Source organism: Puma concolor, chromosome F2 (genome assembly GCF_028749965.1).
Source record: "Puma concolor isolate L17-30 chromosome F2, mPumCon1.1.hap2, whole genome shotgun sequence".
In the NCBI taxonomy this organism is placed as follows: domain Eukaryota; kingdom Metazoa; phylum Chordata; class Mammalia; order Carnivora; family Felidae; genus Puma; species Puma concolor.
Genome location: NC_141684.1, coordinates 72,234,391 through 72,254,757, shown reverse-complemented (window position 1 = coordinate 72,254,757; position 20,367 = coordinate 72,234,391). Strand labels below are relative to the sequence as shown.

The 20,367-nt window shown below is 41.0% G+C and overlaps 1 protein-coding gene across 2 annotated transcripts in view; it reads left to right on the top strand.

The window, feature by feature from the left end:
• RAB2A (RAB2A, member RAS oncogene family) overlaps nt 1–20,367 on the top strand; it is an 87,753-nt gene that overhangs the window by 9,917 nt on the left and 57,469 nt on the right. The window contains exon 1 of one of the 2 annotated variants that reach the window (XM_086695206.1): nt 8,394–8,448. The exons of the other annotated variant lie outside the window; for it this stretch is intronic. Within the exon in view, the coding sequence (XP_086551332.1) occupies nt 8,409–8,448 (40 nt within the window). The 5' untranslated portion in view covers nt 8,394–8,408. Of the gene's footprint in view, nt 1–8,393; nt 8,449–20,367 lie in introns of those variants that run through there. 2 annotated transcript variants of the gene reach the window in all.

Genomic DNA, 20,367 nt, shown 5'->3' with positions numbered 1-20,367 from the left:
TTTTAATTATATTCTATTGATTTAATTTTAAATATATTCTGTTGTTTGACTATACCACAATTTTCTCATTCTTTTCCCTTAAGGAAATTTTAGGCCAGCTTGTTTGTGGTGTTATAAAAGACAGTACACTGTGTGGATTATTTTTGTGCCTGCCTCCTTGGACACATATGCTGGCGTTCTGGAGATTTACCTTATGGTGGAATTGTGGGTGCAAGGCGTGCACATCTTCTGCTTTACCTGCAAATCTAAATCATTCTTCAGGATAGTTAACTCTCATTTTTGTTCTTTCAGCCCTACTAAGCTGTCTTTTTTTTTAAGGCCTGTGTTTTTTATAAAGCCCATTGCTATATTATTTTTAAAAATTCTGAGAGGCTTTTACTAGGAGAATTTAATCGTTGATGGAATTTGAATTAATTTATACTATGAGGCCTCACCGTTGTTCAGTCGCATGGGCAGGGATCAAGGCGTAGATCACAGGCATGCCCATTTGCCATGGGCTTTTGGATAAGGCCGGCACTGTGTCCTGCCATGTCCCAGGGTGTCCCACATAGGAAGCAATACTGTGGTCACATTTTCCAAGCGTGTATAGTGTCACCTATTCCTTATACGACAATGTAGAAAGAGTCTAATGGAAAGAGCATACCTGCCACTAACTCCCATTTGTGCAAATGAACAATTAATTAAAACTCCTGAGTTTCCTGTTTGTAAAATGAGTATAGTACCTGCCGAGCGCACCCTATAGGCTTGTTCACCAATGCTGTAGGTTTTGGTTTTTGTTTTTTTCAAACTTTATAGCTGTCTTTGAAATTCATGTGTCAGTAATTTGTTTCCTTTCATTTATTTAGTTTATATGTCAGTGTAAGTGGCAGATTCACGCTTGTTCTGCTGCCCCCAGGCCCCCCAGTGTTACTAATGTTGATGAATAGCTCCTCCTTCAGCATTTGTCGACCTTTAGCAATAATTACTCTGCATCTAGGAGGCCAGTACAGTTGACCCTTGAGTAACATAAAGATTAGGGGCACCCCCCAACCCCCACTGTCAAATCCACAGGTAACTTTTGATTCCCCAGAAACTTAACTACAAATAGCGTACTGTTGACCAGAAGCCTCACCAGTAATATAAACAGCCAATTAACACGTTTTTGTATGTTACATGTATTATACACTGTATTCTTATGATAAAGGAAGCTAAAGTAAAAATGTTATTAAGAAAACTATAAAGAGAGAATACATTTACAGTGCTATACTGTATTTATTGAAAAAAATCCATGTATGAGTGGACTCGCACAATTCAAACCCATGTTCAAGAGTTAATTGTACTGTTATTCTAAGTCCTCTGGTTATTTTAGCTTAGGCAGCACTCTTGAAAACTTTCCAAGAGCTAGTATTTGTAATTACAATATCTTGAGTAGTGCGGGGGCTCCTCTGCTTACTTGTTACCTTGGTGAAGTTCAGACCTCTTCCACTTCAGTTTTCTCATCTAGAAAAAGACAGTAGGGATGCCTGGCTAATATCTATCCCACAGGATTTTTGTGTTTGAAGTAAGAAATGTGTGCAGGTATCTTGTAAGCTGCAAAGTACTTTATTAATAGTAATGCCTTACAAATAATTTTTCTTCTTCCTTTTTTTTTTTGTTTTATTTATTTAAGTAATCTCTATACCCCAACCCCGAGATCAAGGGTCGTGCACTCCTCCAAATGAGCCAGCCAGGCACCCCTAGAGGTAATTTTTTGAATCTGTTGAGCATTGTAAAATTAAATTAGTGGAGGAGGTCTTGGCTATAGAAAAAGCTATTCGTTGTGGTTATTTCAAACTGTAATTACTCGAGTTGAGGGAAACAAGATCACATGTTAATCTGCAAAATGGCAGTTCCTTGATCCTGAAATTTTCTTTGGACTCCATAAAGGAAAGTCCTTTCCTGTGTCAGGTAACCTCACAGGCCACTTGAGATTGAAACAATATCAGGTAGGAGGTGCTCTTTTTCACCTCGGTTCAGGAAAGGGTTATTAAGGTCTATGGTTATCTTCCACCCCAATTTCTTTTACACTCATTCTTGGTACCTGAGATACCTCTTGAATGGGTTATCTTGATTTTGAACCCCTTCGGGCAGTTTTTTTTAGATCTTCAGAAGTCTTCGCTGTTAGTGAATCCGTTGATCAAAGAATATCTTTTTATCTTCTTGGGCAAAGTATCGTTAGTTCAGTTTTAACCATTTTGAAGGTCAAAGGAAAAGTACACATTTCCAAAATCACTCATGCGCAAAGCTTTACGTAACTTGATATAAAAATTAATAAGTAGGGAAATGAGTTATTATAAATTAAAGCAATAATAACTGTATACATGGTGAATTGATTCACCTGTTCTTTAAGAAAAGGTATTTGTTATCCTTGTTCAATATAACCTTTGGTATAAGGTGAAGAAATTCTACCGGTTCCACAGCTAGGTGGGTTTTTAACTGGTTGAATAACTGTATCCATAAAGGGCTGCCCTTGTAGGGAGAACGCTGCCGCATTCAGTCCTGGCTTTTGTTTTTACATTTCACATTAGTAACAACTTGGATGAGATCCAATTTGGTTGAAAGAGCTAATGTGTGGATTATACCAGACAGAATCCAAAATGACCTTGACAGGCCGAATGATTGGCTAAATTTAGCAAAATGGAAATTAATGAAAGTAAAGCCTTATATTTATTTTAAAAACAACCATGCAAATACAAGATGGAAGTCAGCTGGTAAATAGCACATGTCTAAACACTTCATGTTTTATATGACTTGGTTCAGTATGACTCAGATGAGTAATAAAGCCAACAAAGGAATAAATGTGATGCTAGGTATAATATACGGACAAGGCGGGTAATAATTCTGTCAGAACTCAACTACAATTCAGTTATGCAAACTTGTTTCAGGGGGATGTCTACACAATGAAGTGTATGCTCGGGAGGCTAATCAGGGTAGTGTGATGGCTGTATCAACCATGACGTTGTAGGAACAACTGAAATAACAGAAACATTTCTTTTATCCCCCTGCCCACCGAAATAACAGAAACATTTTAACCCCCAAAAAAGAGAAGACTTAAAGGAGAATATAATAATGACTTTTAAATACTTGGGTGACTGTCAGATAAGGGCGACTTAAACCTATACTTTTTGGCTTTTCATGGGCAGAACCAGGACAGTTAGTTTTTTTTGTTTAAGTATTTACTTCTTTTGAGAGAAAGAGTGTGCACGTGAGTAGGGGAGGGGCAGGCAGCAAGGGAGAGACAGAGAATCCCAAGCAGGCTCTGCACTGTCAGCGCAGAGCCCAGTGTGGGGCTGGAAGTCATGAACTGTGAGATCATGACCCGAGCCGAAATCAAGAGTCGAATGTTTAACCGACTGAGCCACCCATGTGCCCCGAGGGCCATTAGTAAAAGAGATAGATTTGGACTCCCTATGAAATGGGAAAGAGTGGGATGCTTGGCTGGCTCAGCTGGAAGGACATGTGACTCTTGATCTCGGGGTCATGAATTCATGCCCCACATTAGGTGTGGGGATTACTAAAACATTTTTTAAAATAAAACAAAACAAAACAAAAAAGAAATGGAAAGAGTTTGTTAAGTCGTGAATTGGTTTGTTACTGGAGTTGTTCAAACAGAGGTTTGATTAACACATATTAAGGCTTGGAAGATGGAATTTATGCAGAGTAGAGAATTGGATTTGTTTTTGTTGTTAAAGAAATTTAAGATACTGTTTAGGCAGTTCTTGTGCTGGAATTAGAAGAATGAACAAAAGTATTCCACCCTACAGGGGAACCAATTTGCCATAATAATTACAAGACAGTGGCATAGCAATAGGTACAGAGTACTGACGGAGCATGGAGAGGATTCGTTCTAACTGGAATGAATGGCTCATAACAGACTCAGACTTCCAGCAAACATTTATTGAGCACCGGCTGTATGCCGAGTGCTGTGTAATGGCCTTCCATGTACTCACAGTGATCCTAGGTTCCTTTAGACTCTGTTTTACAAATGATATATCAGGTATATGATACCAGCAGACATGATCTCGTTTATTTCAGTAATCCCCCCACCTAACAATCCTGTAGAATCTGTGCTTTTGCCCCTACTTCATATTTGTTTATGTGGAAAACAGAATTGAGCTGAGCTCCTCAGGCTTTTACTTTGCCAGGAAGGTTATACAGAGTGTGGCAGGATAGGGGTTTTGTCGGGATTTTGTGGGGGCTTAAAACTAAAGGAATCTGGGGCCATACTGTGAAGAGCATTGTGTGGCAGACTTTAATAAAGAGTTAGTTTATCCTCTGGATAGCTTCAAAGAACCCTCCTTCCCCATCTCTAAATGGGATAAGCCTTTTTTTTAATGTTTATTTTTGAGAGAGTGTGAGTGGGGGGACAGGCAGAGAGAGAGCGGGACAGATGATCTGAAACTGGCTCTGCGCTGACAGCAGCAAGTATATGGGATAAATTTTTACCCTTAACTCAGATTTCTGACAGTAATTAGTGCTCCCTTTCCAACTTCTAATCTTCTTTTCTTTCTTGGCCTTTTTTCCTCCATTCTTTCTGGCTTCAAATTTCCTTTCTTGGAGAATTTACCTTAGAAGTGAGAACACTGGGACAGCTGGGTGGCTCAGTCAGTTAAGCTTCCTACTCACGGTTCTTGAGATCAAGCCCCACATAGGGCTCACTGCTGCTGTCAGCTTGTCAGCACAGAGCCTGCTTTGGATCCTCTGTTCCCCTCTCTGCCCCTCCCCCACTTGCACTCTTCCGAAAATAAATAAATACTAAAAAAGAAAGAAAGAAGTGAAAAAACGGGGGCACCTGGGTGGCTCAGTTAGTTGAGCATCTGGCTTTTGAGTTTTTGACTCAGGTCACGATCCCAGGGTCATGGAATTGAGCCCCATGTCAGACTCCACGCTGAGCAAGGAGCCTGCTTAAGATTCTCTCTCCCTCTGCCCCCTGAGCACATGTGCTTTCTCTCTCTCTCTCTCTCTCTCTCTCTCTCTCTCTCTCTCAAATTAAAGAAAAAAAAAAAAGGGAAAGACCATGTTGGATTTGAGCAGGAGTATGTGAATTTTCAGGCTTAGCTATAAGTAAGTCTGATTAAAAAGTACTACTGATTAGTATTCTTTTGTGGCTTTTAGGAGTTAAAAAAGGAAATCAGAATCTTTTTCACAGCACATTATTTTACTCACAGGCTCTCCTGTAATTTTCCCCACAGACCAACATTTAACGTAACTATTTTTGGTTACGCAAGAAGTTTTGCTAGTTATTTAAAAGCCGCGTCAGTATGGAGATCTTAGATGAGGCTGGTAAAAGTATTGCTTATATAGTGTTTGATGCTAAAGTAGATCCTTTGAAAAACTTATGTATGTATTTTAATGATGGAAGTGATAAATGTTCATGATGAAAAATGAAAATTAAATACTGCCTTATGTAAGTATGGTAAACAATGGTTTTATGTATCCTTGCAGAAATTTTCTGTACATCTGTAAGCTTGCGTGTATATATGTGTCCCCATTTTACCAATAGGATTGTATAATTAGTACTGTTCTACACCTTTATTTTTTTTTCTTGTTGATACGTCTTAGGTGTCTTAACATCTCATCACAGGTAAATCTGTCTCATTCTTTCTAAACACTTGGCATAGCTGAACCATGATTTATTCAGTTCCTCATTCTGTTTTTCCTGGTCATAGCAAACAGCAGAAACCTACCATGGTTGATTTAAGCAGAAGATTTTATTGGAAAGATTGAATGTTCATAGAATTGATAGGAGAGCAATAGAATGAAGCTTGAAAAGGGCAAAACCAAGGAAGGCAAAACATAGCCAAATTCCTGCTTTCAGTATAGGTTGCTAAAGAAGACGCTGGATATGTGTCAGCATATATCTCCTCTCCACTGTAGGCACCACAGAGTGTCTGCTATTGGAGCCCTCCTTCGAGTCCAGATTCTGGACAAGAGCATCTGACCGGCTGAGTCTGGGTCACATGTCTGTGCCCTGGCTACTGGGGAGTTCAAAGAAGGGTGCTCTGATGCTGGGTTGCCAGAAATAAATGTTCACTTACACCTGTTGGTGAATATTGTTAATACACAGCATAACACAATTGTGGGTTTTTGGAAGAAGTAAAATTTGTGGCTGACTAGGATTTATATTTGTATTTTGATAGATACTGCCAAATCACTTTTCACTAAAAATACGGACTTAGAATATCTAATTTTGAGCTTGATAAATATTTTGTATACTTAAATTCAGCAGGCTAATCTCAGCATTGTCTGTGTTGACTGGTGCCTAGTCTATGTTTAGGAATGTAGCAGTTTGATTTAGTTACTGTTACCATGTACTTCCGTGGGCTCTTGCCAATATAATGTAGAAACTGCATGAAATAGGTTTTGTTTTGTTTGTTTGTTTTTTTGCTTACAGCCTTGAACTTTGATCTCATTTGTATCAGCGTACTATTTAGAGACCACAGACAGTAAATTTACTGTGTAATAATTATAGTGTATATTTATATCCGTAAACATCTTCTTCCGTAACATCATGGAAAAGTGTTCTCTGCAAGCTGCTTCATTGAAATGTGTTCTTGAGATGCTGCAGTTCTTATTTGGAATCCTTGCTTATGAAAGGATTAGGAAAATAGCCAGATTAAAGTGTAATATACCTGATATATTCACGGAAACATTGTTGGGGTCAAGTCAGTGTCAAGGAGATAGTATTCATTTTCTTAAAACCTTCTTCACTAAATTTCTGCCCTGTCAGAGTCACTTAGTTATAGAATATTGTCTTCTTCCACTTAGTATTACTACTAATAATACCCGGAAAGTGAGAGAACATTATTTTTAGTTAGGAAGGGTATCGGTTGTGAGGTATCTGAGAAGAACAAAATGAGGAGGTTGGATGGCATAGTGGAAAAATACGATTTCGAATCAGAAAACCCGATTTGGAGTTTCAATTCTGCCTCTTACTTGAGGCATATCACTTAAACCTCAGTTTCTTCATCTTCAAAATGAGGTTATCATTTCTGCTCTGACTGACTTCATAGGCTTACTGTTATGATCAAATAAGATTGTGTGTAAGGAGGGAGCATGTTTTCACTTTCAGACTGTCAAAAACCATGCAGATATTTTAAACAAGGCAAAAGCATATGAGCATATCTTGAGTACAGAAGCCCATAGATGCAATAAAATCGGAAGGAAGGGTATCTGCATTGAAGTGGGTCCGTTGGGTATTTGACAGGTAGCGGGAGCCCAGTTGTTCTAAGCTGGGTAATTACCAAAGCTGCTAAGTGGAAAGCAGGCTAACCATGTTTTGAACTTTACCTGTACCGTGGGGAAACATCTCCAGCATTTTCAGTTAAACCGACCACGTAGGGGCTGCAGATTAGTTATCGCTGGAAAACTAAACTGAAGACAATTAGACACTGAAAGCAGTATTTTAGTTGGTTATATCTAGGGCAATGGTTCTCAGACTTCAGTGCACATCAGCATCACTGGGACAGCTTGGTAAGACATAGATTGCGGGGCTCTGCCTCACAGGTTCTGATTCTGGAAGGCTGGGGTGGGACTGATCGTTTGCATTCCAACAGGTTTCCGAGTAATGGCCGAAGCTTCTGGTCTGAGGACCATACGTTGAGAATCCCTGCTTTAGAGAAACCGTATAATTTATCATCCAAACGGATTCAGAATTTGTCAGGAAAACAACTGAGCCTTCCCCTGGCAAAGCAGGGATGGGGTCATCCTAATTTCATTTAACAGGAAAATCTTTTTACAAAGAGGTTTCTGTAATAGAATCATCATCTGGTAGATGACTCATGATACCTAAATTGTATTTATTTATTTGGGTAGGTGTTTGTTTTTGTAAGTCACAGTAATAGGTACATATTTGATTGCAGCCCAGGGTTCAGATGTACGTGTAAGTGCATCTGTCTCTCTTAAAAAAAAAAAAAAAAAAAAGAATAAGAGCACACATGTGCGTGTGTGTGCACACGGGAGGGGCAGAGGGAGAGGGAGAGAGAGAATCCTAAAGCAGGCTCTACACCCAGTGGGAGCCAACACGGGCTCAGTCTCACAATCATGACCCAAGCTGATGTCAAGAGTCGGATGCTTAACTGACTGAGCCACCCAGACACCCCAGTGCATACATCCCTTTAAAACAGATGTTTCCAAACAGTACTTACCCTTGTACAGTACATACGGTCTAATATTTGCTATTTTCTAGTTCTTTTTTTTATGCTCGTTGTGATCCACTAAATTGATTTCATGACCTAACTGGCTATAGCCTGCTGTTTACAAAACAGAGCACAGAGGACCTCTATGATTCTAGCAAACTGTGACACTCTTAAGATTCTGAGAGGTAGTTATACTTCAGTTTTCTTCATTCTGATTCTTCTCAAACACTCTAGCCGTTTTCCACCATTAAAATGAGTGGGGGAAGGTCCCAGGAGTTGGAAGAAAGGAAAGGTGTGCCATTTTTACCACATTATGCTGTCTTACTTGCTAGTAGATTTAATGTTTTATTTGTTCCCCATGGAAATTAGCAGATGCTCCAATTTGTTTTACAGTTTTTTAAAATTTAAATTGCATCTGGTTTTGTATTTTTTTTTTTTTTTTTTGCATTCTCCCCAAAAAAGACAAACTAGGCCTTTCCTGAGAAAATCTAAACTTGGTTTATATTCAGAAACCCTCAACTTCACCAGATTAAATTTGGTTTGTCTTAATGAAGGTTCTGTTAACCATACTGGTTGGATCAGTCATACTCCAGCTAGGAGACTGAGACCGCTTAGGAATTTGAGCAGGGAAAGTCTGATGTAAAGAATCATTAACTATACCGTGGGATTAGAGTAACAGGGAGTTGGCTACGAGGTAAAGAGATCTCCGATGAATACAGTCGTGGCAGACAGAGGCACATCCTCCAAGCGTGGAAGGAAGGAGCCAATCTGGAGTCCAGACCTCTTTGGAGGGGCATGGCCGAGGCCCACTGGGTGGCAGAGAATTTCACCCACGGGCCATGGTGGGTTAGAAAGCTGCCATCAGTCCGTGTGCTGTTGGGAAGCATTCCATGGGGAGGAGCTGTGCTGGGACCTTCAGGGAAAGCAGCCTGAAGGAACACTAGGGAAGGTTGGCCTAGGAGAGCTACGGAGTGCTGCCTTCTGCCGACGACACTTGCTGTCATGCCAGCTGGCAAGGGAGAGATGTTCTGGTCTCTCCAGCAGGCAGTGAAGGTTTGGAGCTAGGAGGCGCTTGATTGATAACTTGTGTACACACTAAAAAGCTGAACTTTTCAAAGGAAAATTACACTGAGGTTGGCAGATGATAATCAGAGAGGGGATTCTAATTCAGCACAGTAAGGTTTTCATTCTCTAGCATCTCTTCCCTGAAAAATCCACTGTCGAGTAAAAAGCTTTTATTTATTATTAGTAAATTATTTTCTGAGAAATCGTTGTTGTTGTTTTAATGTAGACTACTAGAGCTTGTCATTACATAGAAAAGGCTAGTCTCACCGTGTGACCTTTTCAGGGAGCAGGCAGTACGTGAATGCCACATGCACTAAGCAAGCGTGTGTCTTCTAGGCGGGGCCACAGTGCAAGGTGGTTTTCAAAACACAAAGCGGTGAATTTCTTCCTGAGGGAGGAAAGTAGATGTGTAAATTAATAATAAAAGTGTGAGGGGATAAGTGCTTACTAAAGCATTATGTAGAGTACTATGCCTTAGCATGGGATAAAGTGTCAACCTGCCTTTCAGTGCTGGGGAAGGGAAAAGAAGCACAGACTCGTGATCTGTGTGCTCTCTCTTCCATTCCTCAAAATAACCTTACGGATAAGGTAAGTGGTATGGTTGCCATTATACAGACAAGCAAACAAGGCCTGGAGACCTGAAAGAGCTTTTCCTTCCAGGGTCCTGCACAGGATCCAGATCTAGTCCGGTACGTTTGTTCTCTCTTAAACTGGCGGTGTACTTTGAAATGCAAAAGGCTTTTATAGTAAAAGTTTCCAAATGTAAAGCACAGGACCAGATTCTACTGTGAAGGATTTAAAAGTGAATTAGGTGTGTCCTGGCCCTTAAGGAGTCTGTAGTCTAGCAGTGCTGATAGAATGTGACAAGGGCTCTGACGGAGGTACTGGGAAAAGCTTGGAATTATCATAAAGAAGTTCCAGAATCCAGAATGCCGGTTCTTCTTGGAAACCTCAGAGTAAGATGGCATTTCAGGAAAAAAAATGGAGCATTGAAAGAAAAGAAAAGGATAGTGTTCAAGCTGGTTCTTGAAAAACGGGTAGGGTTTATTTAGACAAGTAGAAATGGTAAATAATCAGAATGTACAAATAGGAAAAAACCAAGTTAGTGGTCATTTATTATACATGTGTTAAGTGCCATGCCTTATATGTTCTTCAGTATAAACCATCCAGTTTATTATTTTTTATTTTTTAATGTGTATTTATTTTTGAGAGAGAGAGACATAGTGCGATCAGGGGAGGGGCAGAGAGAGAGGGAGATACAGGGTCTGAAGCAGGCTCCAAGCTGACAGCACAGAGCCCCATGTGGGGGAGGCTTGAACTCCTGAACCATGAGATCATGACCTGAGCCAAAGTCAGATGCTTAACCGATTGAGCTACCCAGGTGCCCCTGAACTATCCAGTTTAACTGTAGTATAGTCCCGTGTCAGATAGTTACTGGAAATAAGATTTTCGGAAAGATAAATTCATTACACATGTTGGACCTAAATCATGATAGAGTATGGTTGAATTTGAACTTTATTCTGTAGACAGTAGAATAGGTGGAAGTTTTTAAAAGAAAAGAATACCAGACTAGAATTATGATTACATTAGAAACTAAAGGGGCGCCTGGCCGGCTCAGTCGGTTAGATGTCCCACTTTGGCTCAGGTAATGATCTCATGGTCTGTGGGTTTGAGCCACACATCGGGCTCTGTGTTGACAGCTCAGAGCCTGGAGCCTGCTTCAGATTCTGTGTTTCCCTCTCTCTCTGTCCTCCCCCACCCACACTCTGTCTGTGTCTCTGTCTCTCTCTCAAAAGTAAATAAACAAAAAAATTTAGTTAAAGATACTAAATACACACACGTGTATATATTCATATTGTAGTACAGTGGCAGAGACATACTGGATGTTAAATGTAATCCCTTCCTTCTTTTCTCATTCATCCCTGGTGCAGTCATACATAGGACAGATGAGGAAGCTGGAGTATAGTTAGATGATTATTATGGTGGTCCGGGTAGGGGGTAATGAAGGCCTTATCTAAGGCAGTGATAGTGAAAATGAAGTAGTTACTGATGAGAGTAGTAATTAACAGGATTTAGGAAAGAATGTTGCATGGAGTGAAAAATTAAAGGGGTGCCTGGTTGGCTCAGTTGGTTAAGCATCTGTCTGTTTCTTGGTTTTGGCTCAGGTCATGATCTCATGGTTTTGTGAGCTCGAGCCCCACATCGGGCTCTGCATTAGCAGTGCAGAGCCTGCTTGGGATTATCTCTCCCTCTTTCTCTGCCCTTCCCCCACTCGCACTGTCGCTGTCTCTCTCAAAAATAAATAAACTTAAAGAAGCAAAAATTAAAGATGAAGGTAATTTTCAGGTACTTTTCTATTTCAGAAGAGTACGTCAAATACAGGCTCTTTTTAAATTTATTTTTGAATATAAAGGTAATAAATACAATGGTAATGTTAAAGCATTATGAAAGGGCAGAAGATTGGCTAGGAGCAGTGAGACGTGGTGGTGAAAGATGACAACATACAAAGAGAAACAGATCAGTAGTTACAGTTTTGGTAAGATCCACTCCCCAAGGGGTGGTCTAAGCATAGTGATGTCCTTCCAAAGAGTATAGTATGGAAAGAGAAGGAAACAGAGTTACTTCACAGTGGAGAAACCCGTCAGACTACCTCAGGCAGGTGATCAGGAATAATCAGTCATGTTGATGGTATGTACCCTTGTTATGATAGTAGGTACCTTTGTAGAGGTGAGAAACTACTCTTATCTCTGTGGTCTTCCTCCCAAACATCATCAGTAACTTGAGTCAGTCATGTGGGGAAAAGTCAGACAGATTCCATTTGAGGGACATTCTACGGCACCCTAACCAGTCCTAAAAATTGTCAGGGTCAAAAAACAGGAAAGTCTGAGAAACCGTCATAACCAAGAAGAGCCTAAGGAAACATCATCGCCAAATGTTAACATGGTGTCCTTGATGAGATCCTGAGTCAGAAAAGGACATTAGGTGAAAACTAAGGGGGAGAAAAAATCAATACAATGGGAGAGGTCAAAGCAAAGAGGTTTCATAAAGAATGCAGAGTAAGGGGTAAGCTATCAAGTTAAGGCTTCTCCACTCACTGTTAGGTGTCCGTCGTGGGTCCTCAGCAAAGAGTAGCTGAGTAAGGAGTAGGGTTGGTGCTCTTCCTAACTAAGCCTGTTTTTTAAAATGAGTTTTGCCCTCCGTGAGGCCTGACTTCTTCACCTCTTGGTCTTGAGCTCAAGTCCAGACGTGGTTTCGTAGAGTCCATGCCATGCCCAAGGTGAGTGAGATCATCACAGAAGGCCATTAGTGTTCTTCTTTTCCAGCGTTTACAACGGAGCATCTAGTTTTTTCTTCTGAAACCACACACGGCCAGAAAGTCTCCATACTTTAAAATCCGAAGAATACCCAACTCACTTTGTGAAGGGAAGTTATTCAGTATTACGGAAGCTCCCTAGGGGTTAAGGCACTTGAATTAAGTTGTAAAGATAAGTAACCATTACCTAAATGGAAAAAAGTCACTGAGTATTTGGGGAAAGAACACTTAAAGTATGCTAAATAAATATGTGCAGATGGCCGGATGTGTGAGAAATACTGACATGATCTGCTCTACTCATACTCATTGTTTTGGTCTCATCCCAGAAGTGTTTAAAGTACTCGAAGTACTTTAATATTGTAAACCAGAGGTACAGAAGTAGTGGCAGATGATTTGCTTCAGGGGAAAGAGGGCTGTATCCCCACAACTTCCTATTTCCTTTTCACTTGATTGATTCTTCAGCAACTCTTTCAGCCGTGTCATCAGCCTACTTGTTTCTGTACCCCCCATTTTCAGGGAAAAGATATCCTGTGTTTTGAAAGCTGCATCCTCTTGGAAACTTTGTCTAGTTTCTCTATTTTTATTCATTTATTTTTACCAGTGCCTGGAATATAAGTACTCCGTAAATATTTTTTGAGTGGCCATCTCTCACCTTTCCTCCTAGCCTTCACTGATAGATTTGTGACATAAGTGCTCTGTAGACCCTGTTTCCCCTTCCCTTAACTGCTCTTACGATTTCTGGTGTTTGAGGCACTTTACTGATTACAGTAGACGTTATTACAGGTGGAGTCAACGCACCTGGAAGACTAACAACACAAAAGTCCCAGGAGGAGGAGAGGAAAGAATGATGACTCTGGAGAAGCGGGTTGCTTTCCTAGGGCTGCTGTAACTAATGCCCCCGAACTTGCCTTCGGACCTCAAACAACAAAACTCGCTTACAGTTCTGGGGGCCGGAAGTGCAGAGTCCAGGTATCTTCAGGGCTGCTGTCCCGCTGAAGGCTCCAGGGAAACTTCTCCCGTGTCTCCTGTAGCTCCCGGTGGCTCCGGGTGTCCTTTGGCTTGTGATAGCGCAGCTCCGGTCCCTGTCCCCATCTTCACATAGCCTGTCACCTGTGTGTATGTTTGCCTCCCCCTGCCTTTCTCTTGTAAGCACACTTGTCACTGGGTTCAGGCCCCAGCCAAAACCCAGGCTGAAATGATCTCAGAATCCCCGATTACATCCGCAAAGATCCTTTTCCTAAACAAGGTCACATTCACAGGTTTTAGGGTTAGCCCTTGGACATCTCTCTTTGGGGGCCACTCTTCAGCCTGTTACAATAAGGGGCCAGATCAGTACCTAATGGAAGTGGTCGAGAGGATTGCTGTCTTAGTTGTGAGGCGGGGACAGTGTGTGGAAAACCAGTAGCATAAGAGTGACTCTGAATTCATTTTACTTGAAAGAAAGTTGTAGATTATGGATGTTTTCCTCACTTAATTGTAGACAATATGTTTTTAAAATTTTGAACTCAAGATCAGGTAGATTTGGTTGGACATTTGCTCCTCAGCCATATTCATCTGAAAGAATTCTCAACTTAACATTTTTATTAACTTGTGAATTTGCAAAATTTGAAGTTTCCACATTTAAGCTTTATGGTATGCTTTTGAAGTAGGAATACTATATTTTTATTTTCTTTTTCCCATTTTACAGATGTGGAAATGGAGCTCAGTTTCTCTATCTAATTTGTCCAAGGTCACAGGTTATAAAATGATATAGATGATTTGAACACTGGTGTTTCAACTGGAGAGCTTGTGTTCTTTCTAATATACCATGCTGAGTTTATTAGTTTTCTGTTTAAAAAGACAGACTTTATTGTTTTTTTGTGTTTCTCAATTTGGAATGTTGTGCAGAGAAGAATACAATTTTCTGTTTGCAAAAGAAGCTACGAATATTTCAGCCAGTTCACCACATCTCTGAATGATCTGTGTCGGAGGTCTGTCAGTTTTTTGGTATGACTTTAAAACATACAGTTCTCTAAAAGAAAAAAGATCAGTGAAAGTAGAAGCTGGTTGTTTGAAAAGGTCAACAAAATTGGGGTTCGCCTGTGGGGCTCCGTCAATTAAGCGTTCAGACACTTGATTTCAGTTCAGGTCATGATCTCATGGTTCATGGGTTTGAGCCCTGCATCAGGCTCCTTGCTGTCAGCTCGAAGCCTGGCTTGGGATTCTCTGTCCCTCTCTCTCTGCCCTTCCCCACTCGCATTCTTTCTCTCTCTCTCTCTCTCTCTCAAAATAAATGAATAAATTTTAAAAACATCAACAAAATTGATAAACCTTTAGCCAGACTCATCAAAAAGAAAAAAAGAGAAGACTCAAAATCAGAAAAATAAAATACATAGTTCTTCAGTGAGTTACTTTTAGTCATGAGATAGGTCCTTCATTCATGGAACTTTTGTTAAATTTTGTTACATCTACAAGTGTAATAGATATAAATAGGCAGCCATGATTTCAGAATGATAGTTGGACAAAAGTGGTTAGGAATTGGTTCTGGTACTTTTCAAGTTTTACTTTTTTTAATTTTAAGTTAAAAAAAATTTAAATGTTTATTTTTGAGAGAGCGCGCGCGCGCGAGAGAGAGAGAGAGAGAGAGAGTGAGTGAGTGTGCACCAGCAGGGGAGGAGCAAAGAGAGAAAGAGACAGAGGATCTGAATTCTCACTGACAGCAGTGAGCCTGATGTGGGGCTCGAACTCACAAACTCTGAGATCATGACCTGAGCCGAAGTCAGACACTCAACTGACTGAGCCACCCAGGCGCCCCTTAAATTTTTTAATTTTTATTTTATTTAAAAAAAAAATGTTTTTTTCAACGTTTATTTATTTTTTGGGGGACAGAGAGAGACAGAGCATGAACGGGGGAGGGGCAGAGAGAGAGGGAGACACAGAATCGGAAACAGGCTCCAGGCTCTGAGCCATCAGCCCAGAGCCTGACGTGGGGCTCGAACTCACGGACCGCGAGATCGTGACCTGGCTGAAGTCGGACGCTTAACCGACTGCGCCACCCAGGCGCCCCTAATTTTTATTTTAAAATAAACTGTGTGCCTTATGATTTTAAAAACAGAGCCATTATCATTTTTTTTAAATTATCTTGAAATTGGTGAGGTCAATTGACGACTAAGAAAATAAATCTCAGTAGAACACCTGGCACTAGGGCCATTGTTTTTTGTGGAGGACACATGGCCTAAAACTCGCTAGGGGGCTTATTAACTTGACTTTGGGGTCCATCCAAAGAATTCCTGAATCAGAATCTCTAGGGTGAGGCTTTAGGAATGCAGTTTAATGAGTATTGCTTGTATTTATTTGGCATTCGTGTGGGACTTAGGTACTCAGTCCTCACCACAGTACTGTCCTACTGATGATGGTGACTTGGACCCAAAGTAAAAGAAAAAGTTAAGGTGACTTCATGGTAGGAACTCTGACAGTGGCATTAAGTACACTAATTTGTATTAATCAAAGAGTGAGTAGCGAAAGCAGTCTTAAGAAAGAACAAGGCTGGAGGCATCATGCGGTCTGATTTCAAACTATATTACAAAGCCGTAGTAATCAAAACAGTGGAGTCTTGGCATAAAAACAGACACGAGGGTCCATAGAACAGAATAGAGAGCCCAGAAATAAACCACACATGTATGGTCAACTCATTTATGACAAAAGAGCCAAGAATATACAGTGGGGAAAGGGCAGTCGCTTTAATAAAAGATGTTAGGAAAACTGGACAGTGACATACAAAAGCATGAAACTGGACCACTGTCTCACATCACACACAAAAATTAACTCAAGCGGATTAAGGGCTTGAATGTCCTGAAACCATAACACTTCTAGAAGAAAACATACGCCATAAGCTCCTTGGCACTGGTCTTGGAGATGACTTTTGGATCTGACACCAAAAGCAAAGGCAACAAAAGCAAAAGTAAACAAGCAGGACACTGAAACTACAAAAGCTTCTACGTGGCAAAAACACCACAGAGGTTAGAGGTTCATCCAAGGCCACCCACGTAGTGCTTGTAACCACTGCATAATGCTGACAGCTCAGTCAGGACCTCTGGGGGTGAGGCCCAGTGTGGATTTGGGGATTTTTTGGTAAAGATCAGAAACTTCTAATGGATAGAGAGCGATTGGGAATGGAAGCTACTTAACATAGAATGGCCAGAGAAGGCGTCTGTGGTGGCGAGAAACCAGCCGTGGGAGTCTGTCCTCCCATGGCTCTGCATGGAGAGGCAGAGAAGGCAGAGAAGAGGACGCAGGAAGGCCTCTCAGGTTCCAGGTATAGAATGAAAACCAGTAGTAGTTGGATTTGGAGGGGCCGCTTTTATGTTTGCTTGGTTTCTGTTTAATTGTTACAAAACAAACGTGCTTTTATAAAACGGCGTGTCTTTTTGCTGGTCCCTCTCTTTCTGTGGCTTTAAATATCATCTTAAAGGGGCGCCTGGGTGGTTCAGTTGGTTGGGCGACCGACTTCGGCTCAGGTCACGATCTCACAGTTTGTGAGTTCGAGCCCCGCGTCAGGTTCTGTGCTTATTATAGCTCAGAGCCTGGAGCCTGCTTTGGATTCTGTGTTTCTCCCTCTCTCTGTCCCCTCTCCTGCTCACACTCTGTGCCTCTCTGTCTCTCAATAATAAATAAACATTTAAAAAAATAAATAAATAATAAAAAAATAAATACCATCTTATGCTGACAGTTCTAATTTTTATCTCCGACCTCAACATCTTCCCTGTAGTCTAAACTTACATACCAGACTCCTATATTCTATTGCCTGCTCACCCCAACTCGAGATAACTGGACTGGAATTGATGATCTTTCCTGCTCTCCTGAGAATTTTCCCCATCTCACGGATTCCCCCATTTGATCAGGCAGAAACATTGGAGCTGTGCTTCATGCTTTTCTCCTCTCAAAACCCACATCCACACGACCAACAGATTATCCTGGCTCTACTTCAAACCGGGCATAGAATTCAGTCACTTCAGACCCCTCCTTGCTGCTGCCCTGGTCCAAGACACCATTCCTTGCCTGACTGAGGAAAGCCGCCTTAACCAGTCTCTCTGCTTCTGCTTGTGCTCACAGGTTATTCTCACTGCAGCAGCCAGAACGACTATTTTAGAATTTACTTCCAATTCTGTCACTCCTTTGCTCAAGACCCGCCAGTGAGTCGGCCATTTTATCACAAGTAAATGTTAAAAGTCCTGTGGGGTCTGTGTGACCAGGCCCCTATGATGCCTGCAACCTCTGCTCTTAGGGACAGGACTCTCCCCTGCCTTCTGAGCTGCAGCCATATTTGGCCTCATCGCAGTTTCTCCCACACATCCCACGGACAGCGTTTCCTCTGGCCGTTTCCTTAGCCTAAAGTGTTCTTCTCTCAGTAATCCACCTGCCTGCTTCCTCCTCTCCTCAAGTTGTTACTTAAACTTCACCTTCTCAGTGAGCAGCCACCTCGTTTAAACACCACACTCTTTTTCCTTCCCCCCAGCATTGCGTATCTTTGCTTTTTCTCCCCCCCCCTTTTTTTAAAAAAAAAAGTTTGTTTATCATCGAGAGACAGGAGACAGAATCCGAAGCAGGCTCTGGGCTCCTGGCTGTGAGCACAGAGCCCGACGCAGGGCTCGAACTCAGAAACCGCGAGATCATGACCTGAGCTGAAGTAGGAGGCTTAACCGACTGAGCCGCCCAGCCGCCCCTGCTCTGCTTTTTCTCTGTACCATACCAAGTAACACTCTACACTACCACGTCTTCATCCATCCATCCATCCATCCATCCATCCGTCCGTCCGTCCATCTGTCAGTCACACTCCCCTCTTCCCCCACTATACACACATACGTGCAAATGTGCGCGCACACACTTAAAAGAATAAAAAAGTTTGTTCATGATCTCTTCTCCAGAAGGTCAGGGCCTTTATCTTATTGTTGACTGATACATTCCAGTTGCTTAACCTCAGAACATAGTACGTATCCAAATATTTCTAGCAAGGTTGAATTTTGAAAAAATCGTTGGAAGTACATGTGGTCAAACTGAAAATGAATAAAAGGTGCTTCGTGCTTTTAAGGAGCTTAAAGTATACATAGAGTAATAAATGATAGTGGTAGTAGTAATGGTAACAAACATTTGTTGAGTTCTTTTTTGAATTTTACTATGTGCCCGACACTGTGGTAAGCACTTAATGCATGAACTCATTTAATACTTCCAATAAACATATGAGATAGGTACTATTGTTCTCCTCCTTTTTACGCATTAGGAAAGTGAGGCACTGAGAAGGTAACTCACTTGAGGTTCTGTTGATAGTGATTAGCAAGGCTGGGATTGGAACCCAAGGAGTGTGGTGTGGCTTTGGAGTCAGAAATCTAACCCCTATGCTATGCTGTTCTTAGCATTAAATGAGCTGACATATGGAAATTGCTTAGAACGATATCTGGCGTGAGGGAGGCTCTGTACAAGTTTAACTGTTGTTGGGAATCATAATTATTAAATATTTCAAAGTCCTTGATAATACAGTTATAATAACATGAAAATATTCGTTGGCCACTTAAACTATTCCTCAGTTATTTTTTGTAAGTGTCTCCCTCCAGGAAAATCAACATATTTGACTATTATTTTCCATGAAAATGAAAGATAAATCAGTTACAGATTGCACAAAATATATAGAATTTCATCAAGTATGTAAAAATGTCAGAGCACATTTTTGCCATTGATGAATGGGGATCTGACATTTAGACTAACAAACAGCTGAAAGGATAGGGAGGATGCTTTTAAAGAACTTTCTGAATATCACGGATTAAGAGAGACTCTGGAGAATTGGTGAAAGAAACGCTGGAGCTTTTTGCCAATTTTATATCATAAAGAGGACAGATATTAAATAAAGGATGTCCTGCAGAGTATGCAAATTACCAAAACCCTCTAACTTGAAAAGTACTGTGGTTACCTGAGGAAAGAATACAGAGTCTTTAAACGAAGAACCAAAGAGCAAGCCTTATTCTATCCGTAAGTTGCACCTGGTCAGAGTAAGTGGTGTTAGTGGTACTAAAACAGTACATCCCGTTGTGCGGTAAGAAACGGTTTTCAGGCTCTTGTATCACTTACATGCTTACCAGACTGTTAGGTGATTCTTGAGGTCTCCCAGTAATAAAATCTGTGATGTTTAATTAATTACGTGTTTTTTCTGTATGGGAAAATTTGGGCTATTAAAAAACAGAAATGAAGAAAAGACACAAGAATCTTAAAGGCATATTACTGAGTGAAAGAAGCCAGTCTGAAAAGGCTGATTCTAGCTATATGGCATTCTGCAAAAGGCAAAACTGTGGAGACAGTAAAAAGATCAGCACTTGCCAGGGGTTAGGGGTGAGAGAGGGACGGAGAGCATAGGGAATTTTTAGGTCAGTGACACTCTTCCGTATGATACCATAACGGGGAACACATTACATTGGTCAAAACCCATAGAATAGGCAAACACCACAGCGAACCCTAACGTGAACCATGGACTTTGAGCGATGACGACGTGTCATTGCGGGTTCATGGATTGTAGTCAGAGTTCCAGTTCTGGTGCAGATGGTGATGGTGGAAGAGGCTATGCTCCTGTGGGGCAGGGAATATATGGGAACTAGCTGTCCTTTCTGCTCAGTTTTGCTGTGAAACGAAATAACTGCCCTGAAAAATATTTCTAAAAAACAAAGAAATCCCCTCAGGGTGCCTGGCTGGCCCAGTCAGTAGAGCATGTGACTCTTTATCTTGAGGTCATGAGTTCGAGTCCCATGTTGGCGTATAGATTGTACTTAATTTTTTTTTTCTGAATCTTAAAAAATAATAATAATAATAATC